The sequence below is a fragment of the Nelumbo lutea genome, chromosome 1, assembly GCF_056320005.1.
Source record: "Nelumbo lutea isolate HS-2025 chromosome 1, American lotus-T2T, whole genome shotgun sequence".
NCBI lineage: Eukaryota > Viridiplantae > Streptophyta > Magnoliopsida > Proteales > Nelumbonaceae > Nelumbo > Nelumbo lutea.
In genome coordinates, this window is record NC_142684.1 from 7,271,059 (window position 1) to 7,291,493 (window position 20,435).

At 40.0% G+C, this 20,435-nt stretch overlaps 1 protein-coding gene across 10 annotated transcripts in view; it reads left to right on the top strand.

Annotated features, from left to right (window-relative positions):
• The window catches only part of LOC148873373 (uncharacterized), a 69,981-nt gene that overhangs the window by 44,132 nt on the left and 5,414 nt on the right, over window positions 1-20,435 (top strand). For 2 of the 10 annotated variants that reach the window (XM_088963895.1, XM_088963894.1), the window contains exons 8-10: window positions 5,608-5,733; window positions 10,801-10,894; window positions 17,431-17,476. In XM_088963895.1, the coding sequence (XP_088820021.1) occupies window positions 5,608-5,733; window positions 10,801-10,894; window positions 17,431-17,476 (266 nt within the window). Of the gene's footprint in view, window positions 1-5,607; window positions 5,734-10,800; window positions 10,895-17,321; window positions 17,477-17,586; window positions 17,783-20,435 lie in introns of those variants that run through there. The other 8 variants (XM_088963897.1, XM_088963898.1, XM_088963890.1 and 5 more) reach the window with 6 other exon arrangements.

Sequence of the window (20,435 nt, forward strand, 5' to 3'; positions counted from 1 at the left end):
AGTGAAAAATCTGCTCCTCAACACTGGGTCATAACAACAATTTGGTTCTGAGCATACCCAAGAAAAACACATTTCTTGGCCTTAGGATCCAATTTCTTGTGATAAGGGCCAAGAATGTGAACAAAGGAAACAAAGCCAAAAACCTTCAGAGGTATATGAAATATCTCCCCATCTGGAAAAAGGAGACTAAATGGCACCTTAAACCCCAAAGTCCGTGAAGGAACACGGTTAATCAAGTGCATGGCTGTAAGAACTGCATTTCCCCAGAACTGCACAGGAACTGAAGCACACACCATAAGACTCCTTGCCACCTCCACAATGTGTTTGTTTTTCTTCTCAGCAACTCCATTCTGTTGCGGTGTATATGCACAACTGCTCTGATGAACTACACCATGTTCTAAGAGATACGTGGTCAGGTCCTTCTCAAAGTACTCTCTGGCATTATTTGATCTAAAAGCCTTAGTTCTCACTCCAAATTTTGTAAGAACCATCTGATGGAATTATTGTGCCAAGTTAGGAATCTCATCACGTGATCTCATCAAATATATCCAAGAATATCGTGTATAATCATCCACAAACAAGAGAAAGTAATGGAAACCTCCCATGGAAGGGATATGATATGCCCTCCATATATCAGTGTGAACAATATTAAAAGCAGAATTACTTCTTTTATTACTAGGTTTGAAAGACTGTCTACAATACTTTCTTAACTGACAACTCTCACACTCCAAAGTAGATAACTGAACAAACTCAAACAACTTTGAGAAAAGACATTTCAAAGAGCTAAAAGAAAGATGTCCCAAGCGATTGTGCCAAAGCATAATCCTGGTTCACTGACTTTGACCCACTACTTCTGCTGCTGCTAACATGATGGCCCTGATGTCTTGGAATCTCATCCAGAAGGTAGATTCCATTCACCTCACGACCACTCCCAATCATCTTCTCTGACTCCAAATCCTACAAAACACAATTACCAGGAAGAAAGGTCATGGAACAATTCAATTTTTTTGACAAAGAACTAACTGACAGTAGGTTGGTATGAAGTCTAGGGACATGTAAAACATAAGACAAAGTTATATCATTGGTCACTCTAACTGTCCCCTTCCCAGCAATGGGCATATGTGAACCATCCGCTGTAGAGACTTTGTCTCTACTAGAGCACAACTGATAGGAACTGAAAAAGGGTAGGGGCATTAGTCATGTGCTCAGATGCTCTTGAGTCTATAATCCAGGGAGGTCCCTCTTTGCCTGAAGTGGATGCAAGATTTGCAGTTGCATATGAACTACCTGTATGTGCAAAGGAAGTGGTGTAGTTGGCTCCTGCATTCTGCTATCCATCTGGAAGGCTAGAGCTAGGTGAATCTTTCTTACTCATAAGCTGTCCAAACTTCTCCAATTCTGTTCTCATTGTTGCTACCGCAATGGATTCCCAACCAGTTTGGGAAAGAGGGGCTGAAGAGTCTCATATAGTGGCTACATTTGCATTTCCCTTCTTGTTTCTTATCTGAGCAGGCATAAGATTTGGATAAAGCTTCCAACAAGTGTCCCTGGTATGCTTAGGCTTCTTGCAATAATCACACACCAAGTCCTTATCTTCCCTTCTAGTTTCACTACTCCCCCTGTCCCCATTCGACTTAGGTTTTGTTGTACCAACCATAGTCGACTGGTCAATCCCAGGCTGTCTCAGCATTACATTCCTCCTACTCTCCTTTCCAGAGACAAAGGCATAGGCCTGAGAGAGTGTCACACCCTCCCTAGAAAGAATATGCTGCCTAGTAATGTCAAATTCAGGGTTTAGCCCTACCAAGAACTCAAAAACCCTATTCCTCTCTACTAGTCTGTGATAAGTTGCTGCATCATTTACACTTTCCCATACAACAGTTTCTAAATGATCTATTTCCTGTCATAGGGTTTTCAGCATTGAGAAATACACAGCAAGAGGTCTTTCTCCCTGTTTCATACTTATCACTTGATTTCTTAGCTGATAGGCTCTGGCTTCATTTTGCTTTTTAGAGTAGGTTTCAGTCACTCCATCCCAAATCTCCTTGGCAGTATTAGCCCATAGGAAATTTTTTGCAATATGAGGTAACATAGAATTACACAGCTAGGACATTACCATGCAATTCTCCTGCACCCATCGGGAAGAGTCTGTATTAGGTTTCCTCTCCTCCCCAGTGAGATACCCTAATTTTCCACGGGCACCAATAGCCATCTTAGCCGATTGTGCCCACTCCAAATAATTTGTACCTTCAAGTTTTATTGTAGTAATGATCCCAGACCCAAAAATATCACTACTACCTCCAACACCCAGTCCCACAGTACCGGTAGATTTCATCTCAATATTCCAACTCTCCAACTTACTTCAAACAGTTCAACAGTAAGAAAAAAAAGATTGGAGTCCTTCAAAAAATAATTTAATATTACACACACAGAAAGCAACCCTTTCGTAAGAAGAAAACCCTAGCTGGAGAGAAATCTCTCTCCTCCCCACACCTCCCAACAAAGAGAAGAGTGAATCGGTCACTCCGGGAGGCTCAGAAAATTCCAGAAATCAAACCGCCCTCTTCAGAAAATCAAAAGAAAACTAACACTACCTAGGCACCCAAGATCAGATAAAAAACAAAGAGTCCAACTTTTCTGGGACTCTTCCCTGTACTCCAGTTCTTCCTAATTTTGATGTCGAATAGTAGATCACCGTCCTGATGACTAGATCCCACCAAAAAATCCAAGAACTGGGCAATCTATAGCAGATTGATCAGCCCTTTACTACTTCAAGCAGTTGGCTGATCTAGGGCTGCATGAGAATGCTTCAAGAAACCCTAGTCGATGCTCTGATACCAAGTGGAAATCTGCTGAATTAAAAAATATGAAAGAAAAGTAGTTTCTTGAAGAGAGGAGGAGAAGAAGAGAAGAAGAGAAGAAGAGAAGTTGAAAAGAAAAGAGAGCAATAATCTGGCCGCCCCCTTCACATATTATTTATACTAAAAATAATAGAACAGTACAAAGACAACTATACCCTTATAGGGCGGCAAAACATAAAACAGCATATATAACACTCAAAAGCATAATAAAATTTGGACTCACATAACTACTGTGGTCCCCACCTCCTATCTAACAACTAATATAAAACATCTACTCAGAAAAACATCATAAAACTGATTAATCTTCAACAAGGAGATTAAAAGAATTGGTCAAGAAGTTTGGAGGGATTTCAAATCTGAAAATCAACTTAGGTAAGAGTTGTGTAGTAGGGGTCAACATGAGGAAAGTAGATTTTAGAACCCAATTGTAGAAAGATGTGGGAAGAGATTGGTGGCTTGGAAAATGAATTATATTTCATTGGGAGGTTGGATCACTCTAATAAGATCAACTTTGGCTAACCTACCAATCTACTTCCTCTTTGTGTTTAGGATTCCACCAAGGGAAGCAAAGAATTTAGAAAAAATCATGAGGGATTCTCTTTGGGAGCCAGGAGAATCTAAAGAAGATCACTTAGTTAAATGGGAGATTGTGTGCAAAAGCAAGAAAGAGGGTGGCTTAGGAATTTGGAATGTGAGAAAGAAGAATATGGCTTCTATTAGGGAAGTGGTTATGGAGATGGCCTTTATAGAGGGATAGCTTGTGGCATGAGATGGTGGGCAGTATTCATGGGAGATTGGAGAGTGGTTGGGATGCTGGTGTATCAATTCGGGCTACTTAGGCAGCACCTTGGGAAGCAACCCACAACATTCTTCCTCATTTCCTTAGGTTTTTCAGGTATGATGTTTGTTTAGGTAACTTAATTTGCTTCTGGGAAGACATCTGGTTGGGGGACCAGCCTCTAAAGGACTTGTTTCCTTCTTTGTATTCCATCTCCTTGTATAAAAATGAGAGTATCTCAATTTTTCTAACACCTCCTATTTTGCCTCTGGGTCATAATTGGGGTTTTGGGTTTTGAAGGGAATTGAGGGATGAAGAAGTCACCTGTCTGTCAGAGTTGTTGTTGCTTCTTGAAAGAGTCTATTTAGAGCCTCCTAAACCAAACAGGAGGGTTTGGTGTCCAAGTCCTAAAGGTCTATTTGGGAGTGATTTTTCTCTTTGTTTGAGTGCAGGCCTAACATGCCAATGGAGCAGCTACCTTTTCATGGCCAAAGAAAAGGGGAAGCACAATGTGGAGATGCAAAAGAGCAGCAGTGATTTGGACCTTATGGGAGGAAAAGAAATGCTAGGATTTTCCAAGAGAAGCGGGGAAGCAAACAAGAAATTATGGGTTGTGTTTTGACCAGAGTTATACTTCGGCTGTTAACCTTGGATCTCTTTAGACAATTCTCCTTTGATGATATTTGGAGGAACTGGTTATCAGTGTCTTCTAGTTCAGTACAAAAGACAAAAACAAGGTTGTTATGGGCACCTCCCAGTGAAGGTTTTTTGAAATTAAATTTTGATGGAAGTAGCCAAGGCAATCCAGGTCCTTCTCTGAAATTGGAGGAGTCATAAGAGATAGGGAAGGGAATCTAATAGCATTTTTTTTTCAGGACCAGTGGGGAATGGAGAGACTACAAGGGCTGAACTGTTTGCACTCATTTGTAATTCTTGTGCTGTCTTTTCTTTATGAGTGAGGCTGCATCTCATGCCTCCATTGGGGAAGCTTGTAACAGTTGCTTATCTTTCCTGATTTAATGAAATTTTAAAGAATCTTTTACATATATAAAAAAAAAAAATCATGGACCTACCTAGAGATCTCAAGGGAATATTTAACTTGATTGGATATTGCTGTGACATTTTCTGTGGATAAATGAATGGTCCTCTTGACAAATTGAAACAATTCGAAGATAAGTTGGCTATCATCAAATTCAGGAACTCCTTGGATCCTAAAACTAAGGGTGCAACTTGGGCCAGGTTAGCAAAGCTCAACCCAAAAAAGTTGGGTTTAGTTGTAGGTTAGGGTTGACATAGAACATAGCTTCAGGTTTGATTAGGGATGGGGCCTCTGGCAACCCAATTAAATCCAAATCCAATATGTCTATTCTTAAGTGCATGTATAAACTATAAAATATTGTATAAATATGCCTTACTAACATCATTTTAAGCTTAGACACTAAGATTTATTAGTGTAACTTGCTAACACAATTACCTTAGTACTCCTAAAGTACCATAACTTTGTTCCTGTGTATATACCAATGTTAAAGCTAGTTAATCCTAATTAGCTAATTCTGTGTCTAAGAAACATTTTTAAAGCAAAAAAAAAAAAAACGTGAAGAAATTAGGCCAATCCATACCCAACCCAATGTCATCAGGTTGGGTGTTCAACATCTTGGGTTGGGCTAGAGTTGACCTCTACCCTGCCCAACTTGCATAGCTACCTAAGACCTCTAAATGCGAAGAGGTGATGTCAACTAGCCTGAACTGCTTGTTCAGGTAGACTACTAAAATGCAGATAGCATGGAATATACTTAAAGCATGGACAGAGTAAAAGGTTCTAAGTTATTAGATTGTTACAGGACACTGAATATGTCATTTCATTTAGATGGTAGAAATGGACCTTGAATGTACCCTTCTAACTAGTGCATAAGCTTTTGATGCCTTAAGTAAGCATACTTCAAAGTAACTTTTTGGCCTTTTGTTCAGGAATTGAGGTATGAGGGCATTGGGACCCTCCTGGGTTTGAAGCATACTGCAGGAACACTTCCAGAGTCTCTTCCTCCACCAAGATCAGCTCTCCTATCATCATTTATGATGCTTCAGAATCCAAATGTATGTAAAATAGAAATAATTTATAAATCCTTGTCTTGCAATATGTTGAGGTTTCTATTTAGTTACTCAGTGAAATGTTTGTTTTTTCATTTTTCCTTTAAATATTGCTTACATTTTTTGTGGTAAATGTAAAACATTTCATTAGAGAAAAGCGACTACTATTATTTTTGGATGAAAAAGGGAAAAAAGAATGTAAAAAGTGATTACTTTGTTTCAATCCATGCCCTTTCTGGCCTGCCACCATATGTTCTAGACCCTTCAATAAGAAGCATTTGTCTATATATCGTTTCCCATAAGATCTAGGATATTTAAAAAAATCCTTAATGCCGATTTTTTATTTTTTGCTTTGATCAGTAACTAACAATCCAAAAAATTTTATTAATTGTCATAATAGAAGGGAGAGAATCCTGATGTTATGAAGTCTAACGGCAAGGGACAATACAGTACAGCTTACTATCGACAATAACTACAACAGCAAGAACCCCGTATTCTTAAAAATCACATTCTGGCCCAGGTATCTCCTTGTCTGTTCCCATCACCCACGCCTTCTCTTGATAGGGAGTCAACCAATGCATCAGTGGAATCCATTTGAAAGAGCTGTTCAAAAATACAGCCATTGCTTTGGCCTCTATAAGCATAAATCTAAAACTCCAAGGACCCTTCTCTGCTATTGTACCACTTTATAGTCACTTTTAACAACCTGCCCCAGCCAGAGTTGTCACAAGCTGCACCTGAAGACCATTAATGGGCTGTAGTCTATGGGACACTAAAGGACAAATGTTCAAGGGACACAAAAGGAAAAACTCATACATGGACAATGTTGGCAATTTTGTGAATGGCATAAAAATTATTTCATGATGGCACTACACCATAGCATGAGGTAGCACATGGGCTAGGAGGTGTCAATTTAAGGGAATTATGTCACATTTAAAGGATTTAGTGTTGCCAAAACAAGGGAGTAGGCAGCACTTAAGTGGTTAGGTGTCATTTAGAGGTACATAGGTGGCGCTTGAGGGATAGGTGGTATACTAAGGAAGTAGGGAATTTAGGCATACCATTTGATTTTTTTTTTTTGACATCATGAAACTTCTTGGTCCAAACATTTATGCATTTGGATTTTCTAATCTTGAGATTTCATGAGTTAGTAAATATAAATATAAGGAGTTGTTATTGAAAAAGGCTCATGATCAGATCACATTTATTTGGACTGAGTCAATTATGACCCGTTTGAACCTTGTAGCCACATTATGACCTGGGTGAACCTTGTAGTTACTGAAAAATTCACCATCTGATCATCTTGGAGAGAGTTAAGAGAGTTTATCTCTCTCCTGGATGTTCTCTTATATCTTCTTTATTATTAATGAAATTTCTGGTTATTGATAAAAAAAAAATCATCATCTGATGGTGAATAAGGAGCAAAATTCCCAGCTAAAATTTGCAAATACCGAATTCACAATACAGCCATGTTATGAGCAGTTTTTTAACCAGAAGTTTCACTCTAGTTGTAGGATTGATTTCTGAAGTATAATCACTGTTTATCAAACCCAAAACCAGGAGAAACTAAGTCTCTTACCTGATCAATTAGAAGCCACAGGTGCAGCTTGTCCAAGTGGTTGTTCACGCCTAAGCTCCCCTCTAGTCTCTCACTAACTCGATCTAGATGAAGATGGTGCACCTACTAGAATCGATCTCCAATCCTTGTGATGTACAGCAGCTTTTGTCTCTGATATTCAAACAATGGTCTCTTTAAGCTGAAGTATTCTTCAATATTCAGCTTCACGTTGCAATCATAAGCTTGAAGGAAAAACCCTAAGTCAAACTAGGTGTTTTCTCTCCTCTTTGCTGAATTTTTTCTCACAATTTTCTCTCAATTGTGTAGTGTACTAGGGCTGGACGATCCAAGGTGTTTTGTACCTTCTAGAGTCCAGCAATATTCCAATCCAATTGGACTTATCAATTCAGCAAGGATATTGACTAGTCAAACTAGTCAAGTCCTAATTTGATTAGAACATTTTCTGATTAGTGAAGTGTCTATACCTCATGGAGTTGTGGGCCCACTATGCCTGAATTTACTATATCAAATATTGTGAAGTGTCCACTAGTGGGACCCCCCTGAGTTAGAATTCCTGAAACTAAATTTTGATGGAAGCAGCTTTGGGAATCCAGGCCCATATGGAATTGGAGGGGTTTTAAGAAGTGAAAGTGGAGCTATTGTGGGTATGTACTCGGGCCCCATAGGAATGAGCGATTCTGTTACAGAAGAATTGAATGCAGTGCTCTTTGGGATGCAGAAAACCATGGAGACGGGGGGCGAGAAAGCTGGTAGTTGAAGGAGACTCCAAAATAGTGATAAGTTGGCTGAAACAGAATGAGAAGACTCCTTGGTATTTCAGAAATGAAATTAAAAAATTTAGAATTTTTTCAAGGGACTTGTAGTTGATAATTCAGTGGACTCCAAGATCTGCCAATGATCTAGCTGACCAATTAGCAAAGCAAAGGGTGAATAGGGAACACTGTTTTTGGGCTCAGATGTAAGACTAAAAGATATTAAGGCTATTCTCGTTTTTCAGGGAGGTAGCCAACACTACCCATGATTTGTATATGCATTATTTCATTAAGTAGTAAATTTTGATTCTGTTACTGATAAAAAAAAGTGTCCACTAGTGATGTTGGGCCTTAAATTGGCCCAATAATGTCTCACATTAAACACTTGGATATTCATTCATTCTACGAGCCCAAGTCCATTAATTTGAATTGAGAAATCTTCGTCAGGTTTGGGCCTAATTGACACTAGTACAAAATCTCTCGGCCAATAATATCAATATACTGTCGACAGGGAAGGACTTTTTTCCTAATTGCGAAATGTAGTGTCACACTCTACTCAGCTGGATCTTGAGAAAAAAAACCATTTGCAAACTCTCATTACAAAGTAAACTATCTATTAATATAAATAGATTTTGCAAACACGATTCCAAAACAAGCTAAAATCCACCACCAACAGTCTTTGGTTTCTATCAAAGAGGGTGTAAATCGGGTTATTCTCTTTGTCTGGCAAAGTGGCTAATCCTATCACAATGATCACTCACTTAAGCACCATTCTAATTTGTTCCAATATGCCCAGGTATTTGACCCCGGAAAGATCTCACCCGTTGGTGTTGTCGAAATTAAACTTGTCTGATACTTAGTGCAATATCATTATCAAGTTGGGAAATCACATGCAACTTTCTAGATAATCCACCCTTTTCCAATGTCCAGGACTAAACTAGTAACGGTCCTATTTAGTGTTTCATAAACACCTATCCTTGTACCTTGGGTCCAACCCTAGCAACTGAGACCAACTGCTCCACAGTCATGAGCAGTACAAGAATGTCAATTTTGTCATGATATACTCCTCAAGTCCATCCATCAGTTGAGATCATTCAAGCTTACATAAGTCTTATATAATGTATAGCTTAGGTAGGGGTGGCAAATGGGTGGGTTGGTTACCAACCCACCCATATTGACCCACTGACCCATTTGTCACCCCTATTTATTGGGTGTTAGTGGGTCACAACACAACCCACCTTGACCCTGACCCACCCTAACCCACCCATATGACCCACTAACCCAATGCAAATATTAAGAAAAACACAAAAATTGGCATAAATTTGCAAAAAGACACATTGATAAAAAAATGCAGAAAATCGTGAAGGGCTTGAGGACTTCAGCTCCATCACTCTCTTCAACTGCATGAATATGAAAAGATGCCTAGAAAGAGCACCGGCAACATTTGTACAGCATTATTTCATGAACACTAAATGACGGAGAGGTGGAGCAGATCAGATACTCAGTCAGAAGCACATCAAGTCATGAACCCACCAGGCCGAGACACTCATAGTTAACATATGGGCAAAGTTACAAACATCTCTGGGGAAATCAATTCAAGTTATAAATAATTAGTGCTTATTAGAGCTGTTATGTTGTTCATCTTGAGCTCTCAGCAGTGCCTTCTAGGAAAGAGTTGAATCCATTAAAAGAACGAGCTTGCTGTGTTAGAATGTAATCATCTTTGGTTGTGGTGGGCTATCATCAATGCACTGGTTGATCCAAATCTCGTGAACCAGTACTATTTTAAAACTCTTGGCGCAAGCTCTGAAATTATGCTGATCCAGATCAGATAGTGTCGGCATTGTCTATGGAGAGGTGGAATAGATGTACAACATCGTTTGATGGTGCTTTAAGTTTCTCCACTGCTGGCAATCAGCGAATCAGTGGATTTCTTGATGGAGAATCCCCAAACAGGTACCATGAATCATTGGGAAGATCAATGATTTTCAGCTACGGGCCTGCTTCAATGATATCTTCTTTGCTGTGGTGGCTGTGGATAGTTGTCCCATTGCACAAGGTGGCATTGTCAGACTGAGCATAGTTGAACAAAGCTCCTTGGGAGATTCTCAAATTTAAAACAAAGCTCTTGGGAGATTTGAACTCTTTTCCCAATTTCCCCTCAACCCTGACATAATCTGATCCTATGGGTACCCTTGACCCAATCCACCCTAACCCTCTTCTTGCTCGACCCATATTGGTCCGCATGAAAGATGGGTGGGTCAAATGGGTTGGGTCAAAAATTGCCAGCTAAGTTTAGGTGTATTTCACAGGAACATACTCACATACTACTTGATACATAATAAAAGTCAACTGATTTTATTCATAATAATGTTAGGATACAGTATCCTATTGGAGCTGAGGGCATACGCTGTCTAATAGTTACGCCCTTACAAATGGTGGATCCTCTGCATTCCTTCTATATATGTGCTATGTCTATGCTGTCTTCTTCATGTACCACTAATAATAGTACTAGTCATTTTAATCAGTACTGAAATCTTCAATGTTTTCTTGTAGCCATAGTGACTTGTAGGTTGTAATTTCCTTGTTTTACTAGGAAAAGTATGATGTAAGAATGTTTCTGTCATTTCATAGTTGCAATATTAAGATTATGCTTCTGCTTCTTAGAACATCTGAGGGCCCTGATATTTTTAGATTTTAGAATATTCTATTATTTACTCTTGTTTTCTTTCTTGCATTTAGGTTAAAGGTAGCACCCTAACAAAGGGAGCAAGGGCTTTGGCTAAGCATATTAACAGGAGTAGTGATGGATGGTGGGGTAGCTTCCAGGGAAATGGTGAGTACCTCAGAGCTAGCAATCTTATTTTACCCTTTCAAGGATTTCTTTTCTACAATTGCAATGTTTTAAACTTTTAAACACCTTTGGCATGATCTTCTTTTCATCAATGTGAATAATACCAAATTTCTCCTTACAGAAACAGAAAGGAATAATATTTGATGATTACATGCCTTCTTTTATGCAAATAATTAACAATTCTGTCCCCCAGCTCCCAAAAACAAAACAAAAAAAAAAGGAGAAAAAAACAAACAAGTGAAAAAATAGCTATAAATCTGAGCCCATTTCAAAATTTGTGACTTTCAATACCTCAGGGATAAACTGGGATTTTGGTTCAGAAGGGGTCTTAGGGACTTGGAAGTTGGCATGTGGGTCTTTGATTATCCTTTTGGCAAGCTAGACTCTGTTTTCCTAGACCAAAGTATAGAGGATACAAGGGTTTGGGCACTTTCTACCGATTGCATCTTCACTTGTGCGTCTTTTTTCAATAACCTAATTCAGCCTACCACATTGGGTTTGAACCTCCTGGTAAAAGAGATTTGGAGCAAGCCAATCCCACCAAAAATTAAGGCCCTTTGCTGGGAGATCTTTCTTGGGAAGATAATACCTGTGACTTGCTGCAGAAGAGAAGGCCAAATAATTGCCTTTCCGCACATGTTTGTTGCCCTTGCAAAGCTAGTGGAGGGAGTATCTCCCATCTGTTTATTCACTGTACACTCGTGTTTGGGAGCATTTCTATTCTCTTTTTGGATGCAGGTGGACTCCTCCCCAGGATGTGGTGGGCCTCTTTGATCCAAACTTCCAGAGGCAGGCAAAGTAAAAAGGAAAGATTCTGTGGAAAGCAACTAGAGAAGTACTGATTTGGACTATTTGGGAAGAAAGGAATGGGAGTATTTTCAATGAAAGATTTAGATCAGAGTTGGAAAATCATAGAAACCATAAAGATAAAAGTTGCACATTGGGTAAAAATTTTGGAAATCTTCCATGTTTTCCCCTTCAATGATATTCTGAGATCATGGAAGGAAGTGGCAAACTTGGCCCAAGAGAAAGAAAGGGTTATTATGGAAAGGAGACCACCAAAACCTAATTCTGTGAAACTAAATTTTGACGGGAGTTTTTTAGGAAATGAAGGAAGGGCTGGTTTAGGGGGTGTATTTCGAGGTGTTAGTGTCGAGTATGTAGGGGTATTTCTGTCTTTATACTTATGTTGAGGTTGTTGATGTGTAATATTATGTTAGAACTAGTGTCCCTCACATAAGTAGGGGCACATGTGTCTTTTCCATTATGTTAGTAATATAAAACACATGGCCAAATGGGAGAGGCAATTTTTCTCTCATTCGAACCAGACTTGTCTTCTCTTCTTTTCTTCTCCTTTCTCTCTCTCTTTCTTTCTTCCTTCTCCTCTCTTCTTGGCTGTTATCAGACTAACAGAACTCAAGGGCAAGCCAAATTATAATATGGTATCAGAGTCAACTAAGCAACTCGGATCTGCCCAAATTTTTGTTTTCTACGCACCCAGCCTAGGGTTTTCTCTTGATTTCTTTGTCATCGGTTGGAGATAAGGGAAAGGGCTAAAAAGGAGTGGTCACCCTCTTCCCTTGGAGGTTTCTATGCCTCCAGTTGTGTTGTTCGTGGTCGGTTGTTGTGGTTCCTAAGAAGCCCTCCCCTAATCGATGAAGAGAAGAGGGCTGATTTGTGTGGTGCAATGGGTGTCTTGTGTGGTCTGATTTTTGTGTAGTCTGATTTTCAGGTGATGAGGTAAGAGATTTCTATGCAATTTTTTTTTTGTTGTGAATCAAATAATAAGTATGTTTCAGATCGTATGGTGGGTTTCAGACTGGAGTGTGCTAGGGTTTATGCTGTTTTCAGTGTGATTTGAAAGGGAGCTCAGTCTGGCCGTAGTGGTAGCAGTGGTCCTGTATATGGCCGGAGTGGTGGTGGTGGACCTACATATAACCGTGGTGGTGGTCGTATTGGAGGTTGAGATTCAGGGGGAGCCTGTGGAAGAGGACGTAGTTCGGGTCTGAGGAGGTGTACACTGTGGTATGGATGGACATACCATTAATTATTGCTATGATTTGCATGGTCCACCCTCAACTTGGGCCAATCATGCCATGACTAGTGGCAATAGCTTCAGATAGGAGAGTCGTTCAGCTGATTAGATGCTTCCTACATCCACAGATGTTCCCGGGAAGAAGATGATGAGTGTCCCCCGTGATGAGTATGAGAGGTTTGTCCAGGCCACATCTCAGCAGAACACGGCTACTCTCGCACACCAGGTATGGCTTGTTTGGCATCCACACCCAATCCCTGGATTATTGACTTTGGAGCCTCCGATCACATGACTGGAACTACAGGTGTGTTTTCTTCCCTCTCTCATTGCTCAACATCACAATTTGTTACCCTTGCTAATGGTTCCACATCCTCCATTTGTGGTGTTGGCAGTGTTAACATGACCCCATTACCTTTATCCTCAGTTTTGTATGTCCCTAAATTTCTGTTTAGCCTTATGTTTGTTAGTAAGTTGACCAAGTCATTCAATTGCTCTATTACTTTTTACCCTTTTTCGTGTGTTTTTTAGGATCTCAAGACGGGGATGAAGATTGGTGGAGGGCATGAAGCTGGTGGATTGTATTATCTTGACGGTGGTGGAAGAACATCAACAGCTCTCCAGTTATCTCTCTTTCCTCTCTAGTGGCACTATCGATTTGGTCATCCTTCGCTGAAAGTTTTGAAGCCCTTGGTTCCTTCGTTGAGTCAACTTTCTGTTTTAGATTGTGAATCGTGTTGGTTGGGGAAACATCATCGTGTTCCCTTTAGTCCTAGGGTTGATAATCGTGTGATGAGTCCTTTTTCTTTGGTTCATTTAGATGTTTGGGGTCCTTATAAAGTGATGTCATACAATTGATATAGATATTTTGTCATTTTTGTTGATGATTATTCAAGGATGACATGGCTCTATTTAATGAATGAAAGGAGTGAATTGTTTACCATTTTCCAAAAATTTTATGTTGAGATTCACAACCAATTTGGCGTTCACATTAAAATTTTTCGTTCTAATAATGGTTGTGAATATTTCTCTTCATCATTTCAAGAATACTTGGACCAACATGGCATTATACATTAGACCTCATGTACCTACACCCCACAACAAAATGGGGTGGCTGAGAGAAAGAATCATCATCTTTTGGAAACAGCTCGATCTCTCATGCATCACATGAATGCTCCCAAACCCTTTTGGAGTGATGCAGTGCTTACTTGCTTCTTGATTAATCAGATGCCCACGTTTATCCTTGATGAGCATTCCCCATTCACTACCTTGTTTCCCACCTTGTCTCCGTTTCCTCTTTCTCATTGGATTTTTGGGTGTGTCTGCTTCGTCCATAATCTGGGCCCCAGGAAGGACAAGTTAGATGCACGATCCATCAAGTGCATCTTCCTTGGCTATTCCTGGACCTAGAAAGGGTATAAGTGTTATTATCCTAGCTTTCGACATTCCTTTGTGTGTGTTGATGTTACCTTCTTTGAGTCTACTCCATTTTTCTTAGGGTCTGGTGATTTCTTCCTCCTCATCACCTCTTCCTCTTCCTCTTGCAGTTGCAGATTTTGTTCCTCTTGTTCCAGTTGTGACAAAGTCCTTGCCTCCGGTGCCACCACTTGTTGAACGACCACCTATCCATCAAGTGTATACACATCGCCCACATGTACCGACTGCTCCTTCTCCAGCTCCATCAATGTCGACAGATCCGGCAGTTGTCCCCACACCAGCCCCAACCCCAGTATCTCATCTTTTCGCTTCCCATCGCCAGTTTATCTCTTTGTTATCCTCTGTTGTTGTCCCTAAGGATGTCCAGGAAGCCCTTGCCTTTCCAGGATGGCACCGTGCAATGGAAGAAGAACTCTCAACTCTAACTCATAATCATATGTGGAATCTCACCACTCTTCCTCCTGGGAAGTAGGCTGTCGGTTGTAAGTGAGTTTATACTGTTAAGTACTTACCTAATGGTAGTGTAGAGCGACTGAAAGCTAGATTGGTTGCAAAAGGGTACTCCTAAACCTATGGTATTGACTACACAGAGACCTTCTCCCTGGTTGCAAAGATAGGTTTGGTTCGTGTTGTGATCTCTCTTGTTGCTATGTATGATTGGCCCCTCTATCAATTTTGATATCAAGAATGTTTTCTTGCATGGTGATTTGCTCGAGGAGGTCTATATGGGGAAACCACTGGGGTTTGTTGCTCATGGGGAGGATGGTAAGGTATACAGACTAAAGAAGGCTATTTATGGGCTTAAACAGTTTCCTTGAGCGTGGTTTGGTAGGTTCATTGAGGTGGTAAAGAAGTTTGGTATGAAACAGTGCCATGTTGATCATTCAGTCTTCAGTCATGACTCTCAGGTAGGAAAAATCCTATTGGTGGTGTATGTAGATGATATTGTTATTACTGGGGATGATAAAATGGGTATTAACAAGTTGAAGACTTTTTTGCATAAACATTTTCAGACAAAGGACCTTGGTAAATTGAAAAATTTCTTGGGTATAGAAGTAGCAAGGTCTAAGCATGGTATTAATTTGTGTCAGAGGAAATATGTGCTTGATTTGCTGGAAGAAGCAGGCTTGTTAGGTGCTTAACTGGTTGAAACACCTATGGAAACAAGCACTAAGCTGAGCAGTGATATGGGTGAAGTGTTTGAAGACCCTGGTAGATACCGGTGACCTGTAGGTAAACTGAACTACCTAACCATTACTCGACTAGATATTTCATTTGCGGTTAGTGTGGTAAGCCAGTTCATGCAGAAACCTCTGGTTCCTCGTTGGGATGCAGTTCTAAGAATTGTGAGGTATTTAAAGGGGGCTCCTGGCCGTGGTTTGATATACAAAAGTGGTGGAATGGAAAAGTACCACAGGCTATTGCACTTATCTTGGGGGTAATTTGGTGACATGGAAAGGTAAGAAGCAGACAGTCGTGGCGAGAAGTAGTGCGGAGGCAGAATATAGAGCTATGACACATACTACTTGTGAATTAGTGTGGCTAAGGAACCTTCTACAGGAGATGGGATACAATGTAAACATTCCAATGAAGCTCTATTGTGACAATCAGGCTGCAGTTCATATTTCTTCTAATCCGGTGTTTCATGAAAGAACCAAGCACATAGAGGTTGACTGTCACTTTGTGAGAGAGAAGGTGCTGAGTGGAGTGATAGACACTACATATGTTAACACAGGGAACCAGTGGGCAGACTTATTTACTAAAGGGTTGAGTCGGGGAAGAGTAGACTACATATGTAACAAGCTGGGATAATATGATATATACTCAACAGCTTGAGGGGGAGTGTTAGTGTCGAGTATGTAGCGGTATTTCTGTCTTTATACTTATGTTGAGGTTGCTGATGTGTAATATTATGTTAGAATTAGTGTCCCTCACTTAAGTAGGGGCCATGTGTCCTTTCCATTATGTTAGTAATATAAAACATATTTGGCCGAATGGGAGAGGCGATTTTTCTCTCATTCGAACCAGACTTATCTTCTCTTCTTTTCTTCTCCTTTCTCTCTCTCTTTCTTTCTTCTTTCTTCTCCTCTCTTCTTGGCTGTTATCAGAATAACAGAACTCAAGGGCAGGCCGAATTATAATACGAGGTATAGAAGGTGAGGTACTGGTACTTTATTTGGATCCCATAGAGCAAGGGGATCCACTGACAGCAGAATTAATGGCTCTGCTTCAAGGGCTGAAACTTGCAAAACAGTTTGGATTTCAAAGGTTTAGAAGTGGAAGGGGACTCTCAGGTGGTGACTTCCTGGACAAAATTTCACAGCTAAACCCCTTGGGTTTACAGGCCAAGGATTAGGGAAATTGAAATGATAACAAGGGAACTGATTGTTACTTTTAAATGGGTGAGAAGTACTGCAAATGGCATGGCAGATACTTTAGCTAAACAAGGGGCAAACAGGCGGCACTTATTTTGGTATAAATTATAAGGATGATTTTGGGGGATTGCAACTCTAGTTGTATCTGCTTACTCCTATGGGAGTGGGTAAACTACCCACAAATTGTAAGCTCAGATTTCACATTATGATTAATAAAACTTACCTTTGCTGATATAAAAAAAGCTATTTGTCTCATCATTTCTGTAAACTTCAATCCTGAAATAATGACTTGGTATTTCAACTGACTTATTTGAACTTAGATTCTTTTTTCTTTTTTTGCATCAAATTTGAAGTTCCAAGTTTATTGGTGAGGTGTAGACTTAAAATCAGATCGACTCAATGCTGGATACTCATAAACAGCCAATATATATCCTTGCCACTGCATTCACATTTTTTGTAGTCTTTCAAGTAGTGTCTGCTTAGAATGGTGACCACAAGGACCTAAGGTTTGCAAAGTATTTCTTTTATGATACTAATTGATGGCTTTCGTTTGCTATTTGTTCAGATTCTGATAAAAATAGAATTGCATTGAAAGTCATCAATAATCTAATAAGTCATTGTTGTTGGACTAACATCCATGTGGTTCCACCTTATGGTGGTGTCTTGGAGATAAGGGTTGCTGATGGTTATGGTGCACGGTGGTTCAAAGATGGTTCAGAGGTAAATTTATGCCACCAGAAAGCTTTTTTTTTCTTTTTTTTTTTAATTTTCTTATGTCAATTCCATACAAAAACTTGTTATTTATCTAAATACCACAATAATTTGCCCAGTGAATAGGCTAATGAGGATCCTAATTTCGTTGAGGCCTAACTGAAGTGGTGGAATACGATTAAAAAAAAACTGACTGTAATGTACTCATGTTGACTACTGAGTAATATTCAAGTTGTGATTCATCTCAACTTTATGCCTAGCAATAAAATAAAACTCTGAGCTTAGAGAAACAGAGGGCTCAAGATACTACTGAAATTATACGAGTGCAGTTTTACTTGAATTTCTATGATCATCATCATCCATGCGTTATCCCTACTGTGGTACTTTTTTTTGAAAAGTAAAAAATATATTCTTATTTTATTGTCCTGGTTTCTCTTGGTCATGCCCTGCTAAATTGCTTGTGGTACTTTTTTTTTTTTTTTTGAAAAGTGAAAAATTGAATTAACTCAATGGAACAGAAGACAAAGATGCGGTTCCAACCAGCCAGGTGGATCAAACCACCAGGACCTATCTACAACAAAAGACTTCGGCCCTATTTACAGACTACAACAAAGGTCTTTTTCACTTATGGTACTTGGGTTCATGGTCATTGCTTAGAGAGTCTGGATTTGCTCCTCACATGGACCTCACAGCATGTCCCAGCCGCACATCAGGAACATCTATTATTATTCATGAGATGTTCACAATGCATGGTAGGATGTGACTGTGAGGAGCAAATCCCAATTCTTGCTCAAATGGTTTTATAATTTTTTTTTTCTTGATAAATAAATGAACTTTTTATTAATTTGGAAATATTAGCACATACAAGCAGCCCTTGGAGAGGCGTGAGCTGCGATCTCTCCACTAAAGAAAAAAACAAAAGTGATAAGTTACAGTTGTGCCCAATACAGAAGTTCCCTAGCTGACCCTTGCTTGGCTAGACAGTCTGCCATAGCATTTGCTGATCTCCCAACTATTGTATTCTTAGGTCCATGTTTCTTGTCAGCACCTTAAACTTTTTAATTTCATTCCTGAAGCACCAAACTACTGACTTTGGGTCCTGCAACCAGCTTATTACAACCTTTGAGTCACCTTCAACTATTAGCTGGTTCACCCCTAATTGAGCTGCAAACTGTACACCTTGCAAGGCAGCAAACATTTCTGCTCTAGTAGAGTCTCCCACTCCTAAAGGACCTGAGAAGATAAGTATCACATTCCCGATTTCATTCCTCGATACCCCACCTAACCCAGAAGGACCTGGGTTTCCTAGACTGCTTCCGTCAAAATTAAACTTCAAGAAGCCCACAGGAAGAGCTGACCAGCTTGTTCTCACTTTAGTCTTGGAAGAGGAAACAGCTTGCCACTGCTGCCCAATTCCTCCAAATGTCATTAAAGGAGAATTGGTGAAACAAGTCCAAAGATTTCAGCCAATGAATCACCCTAACCAAGACAGTCCTTTATCTCTTGAAGGTTCCTTTCCTTCTCCAAAAAAGTTCTAGCATTCCTTTCTTCCCAGATTGTCCATATCAATGCAGCTCTTGCACACCTCCACATGATTTTACCCCTTTTTTGTTGCCAAACAAAAGTAGAGGGATCAAAAAGCAGTCTTAAATCTGTTGGAACATTCCAACTGCTCCTAAACAAAGAGAGAAGCCAATCCCATAACTCTGCGGTAAATGAACAAGAAATTAACAAATGATAACAATCCTCACTCTGAGATCTGCACAGGATGCACCAGTTGGGGGAAATACAGAGAAAAGGTCTTCTCTTTTGTAGATTATCCAAGGTGTTTACTTTCCCATAGTACACTTCCCAACAAAATGCCAAAATCTTAGGGGGAACAGGTCTACACCAAACTTCCTTAACAGGGAAGGCCTGCTGAGGGTTAGAACAACAAAGGGATTTGAAAAAAGAAGCACAAGAGAAAGATCCTTCTGGTCAAGGTATCCAAATTCCTCTGTCAAGTTCAAAGGGGTTCAAACAAACTTTCTCAAGAAGGCAGAGTAAACTGACCAAGCATTCAATCTCCTCGTCCCTTAAGCCTCTGTGAGACCCAACATCCCAAGTAGGAGCCCAAGGGGTTTCCAATGAGGAGCAAAATTTGGAAACAACCTCTTTTTTGTATCGAGAAACTGAGAACAGGGAGGGGAAAAGAGATTTCAGGGGAACATCTCCAATCCAAATGTCCTCCTAAAAGAGGATGGAGTTGCCATCACACACATCATACCTGATATGACTGAGGAATTGAGGAAGAATTGTGCACTGCCTTCCAAGGGGTTGCTGAAGTTGCCTGCCTTGATACACCAGCATCCCATCTATTCTCTGAGCATCCATGTATGCTTCTGATCACCTCATGCCACAACCTGACTCTCTCTAACGGCCACCTCCACAGCCACTTCCCCAGTAAGGCTGTATTTTTTTGAATTAAGTTCCCTAGTCCCAAGCCCCCTTCCTCTTTACTCCTACACACCACCTCCCACTTAATTAAATGGCCTTTCCTATTTTCCCCTAGTTCCCAAAGAAAGTCTCTCATTAATTTTTCCAATTTCTTAGCTTCCCTAGTTGGAATCCTAAAGACAGAGAGATAGTAAGTTGGAAGGCTTGCAAGTGTATCTCTTATTAAGGTGATTCTTCCCCCCAAAGAGATGTAGTTCTTTTTCCATGAAGCCAATCTCTTCTCAAACTTCTCTACAACTGAGCTCCAGAACCTACTCTCCCGAGGATTTGCTCCTAAAGGAAGCCCCAAATAGGTCAAAGGCCAATTAGAGATAGAACACTCTAAGCACTCGGCAATAGCCTCCACTTCTCCTGACTCCAAGTTAACCCCTGCAATGCAACTCTTTTCAAAATTGATTTTCAAATTGGAAATACTTTTAAAGTTTCTAATAAGCACCTTTAAACTTCTCACCCTCTCAATCTCAGCGCCCTC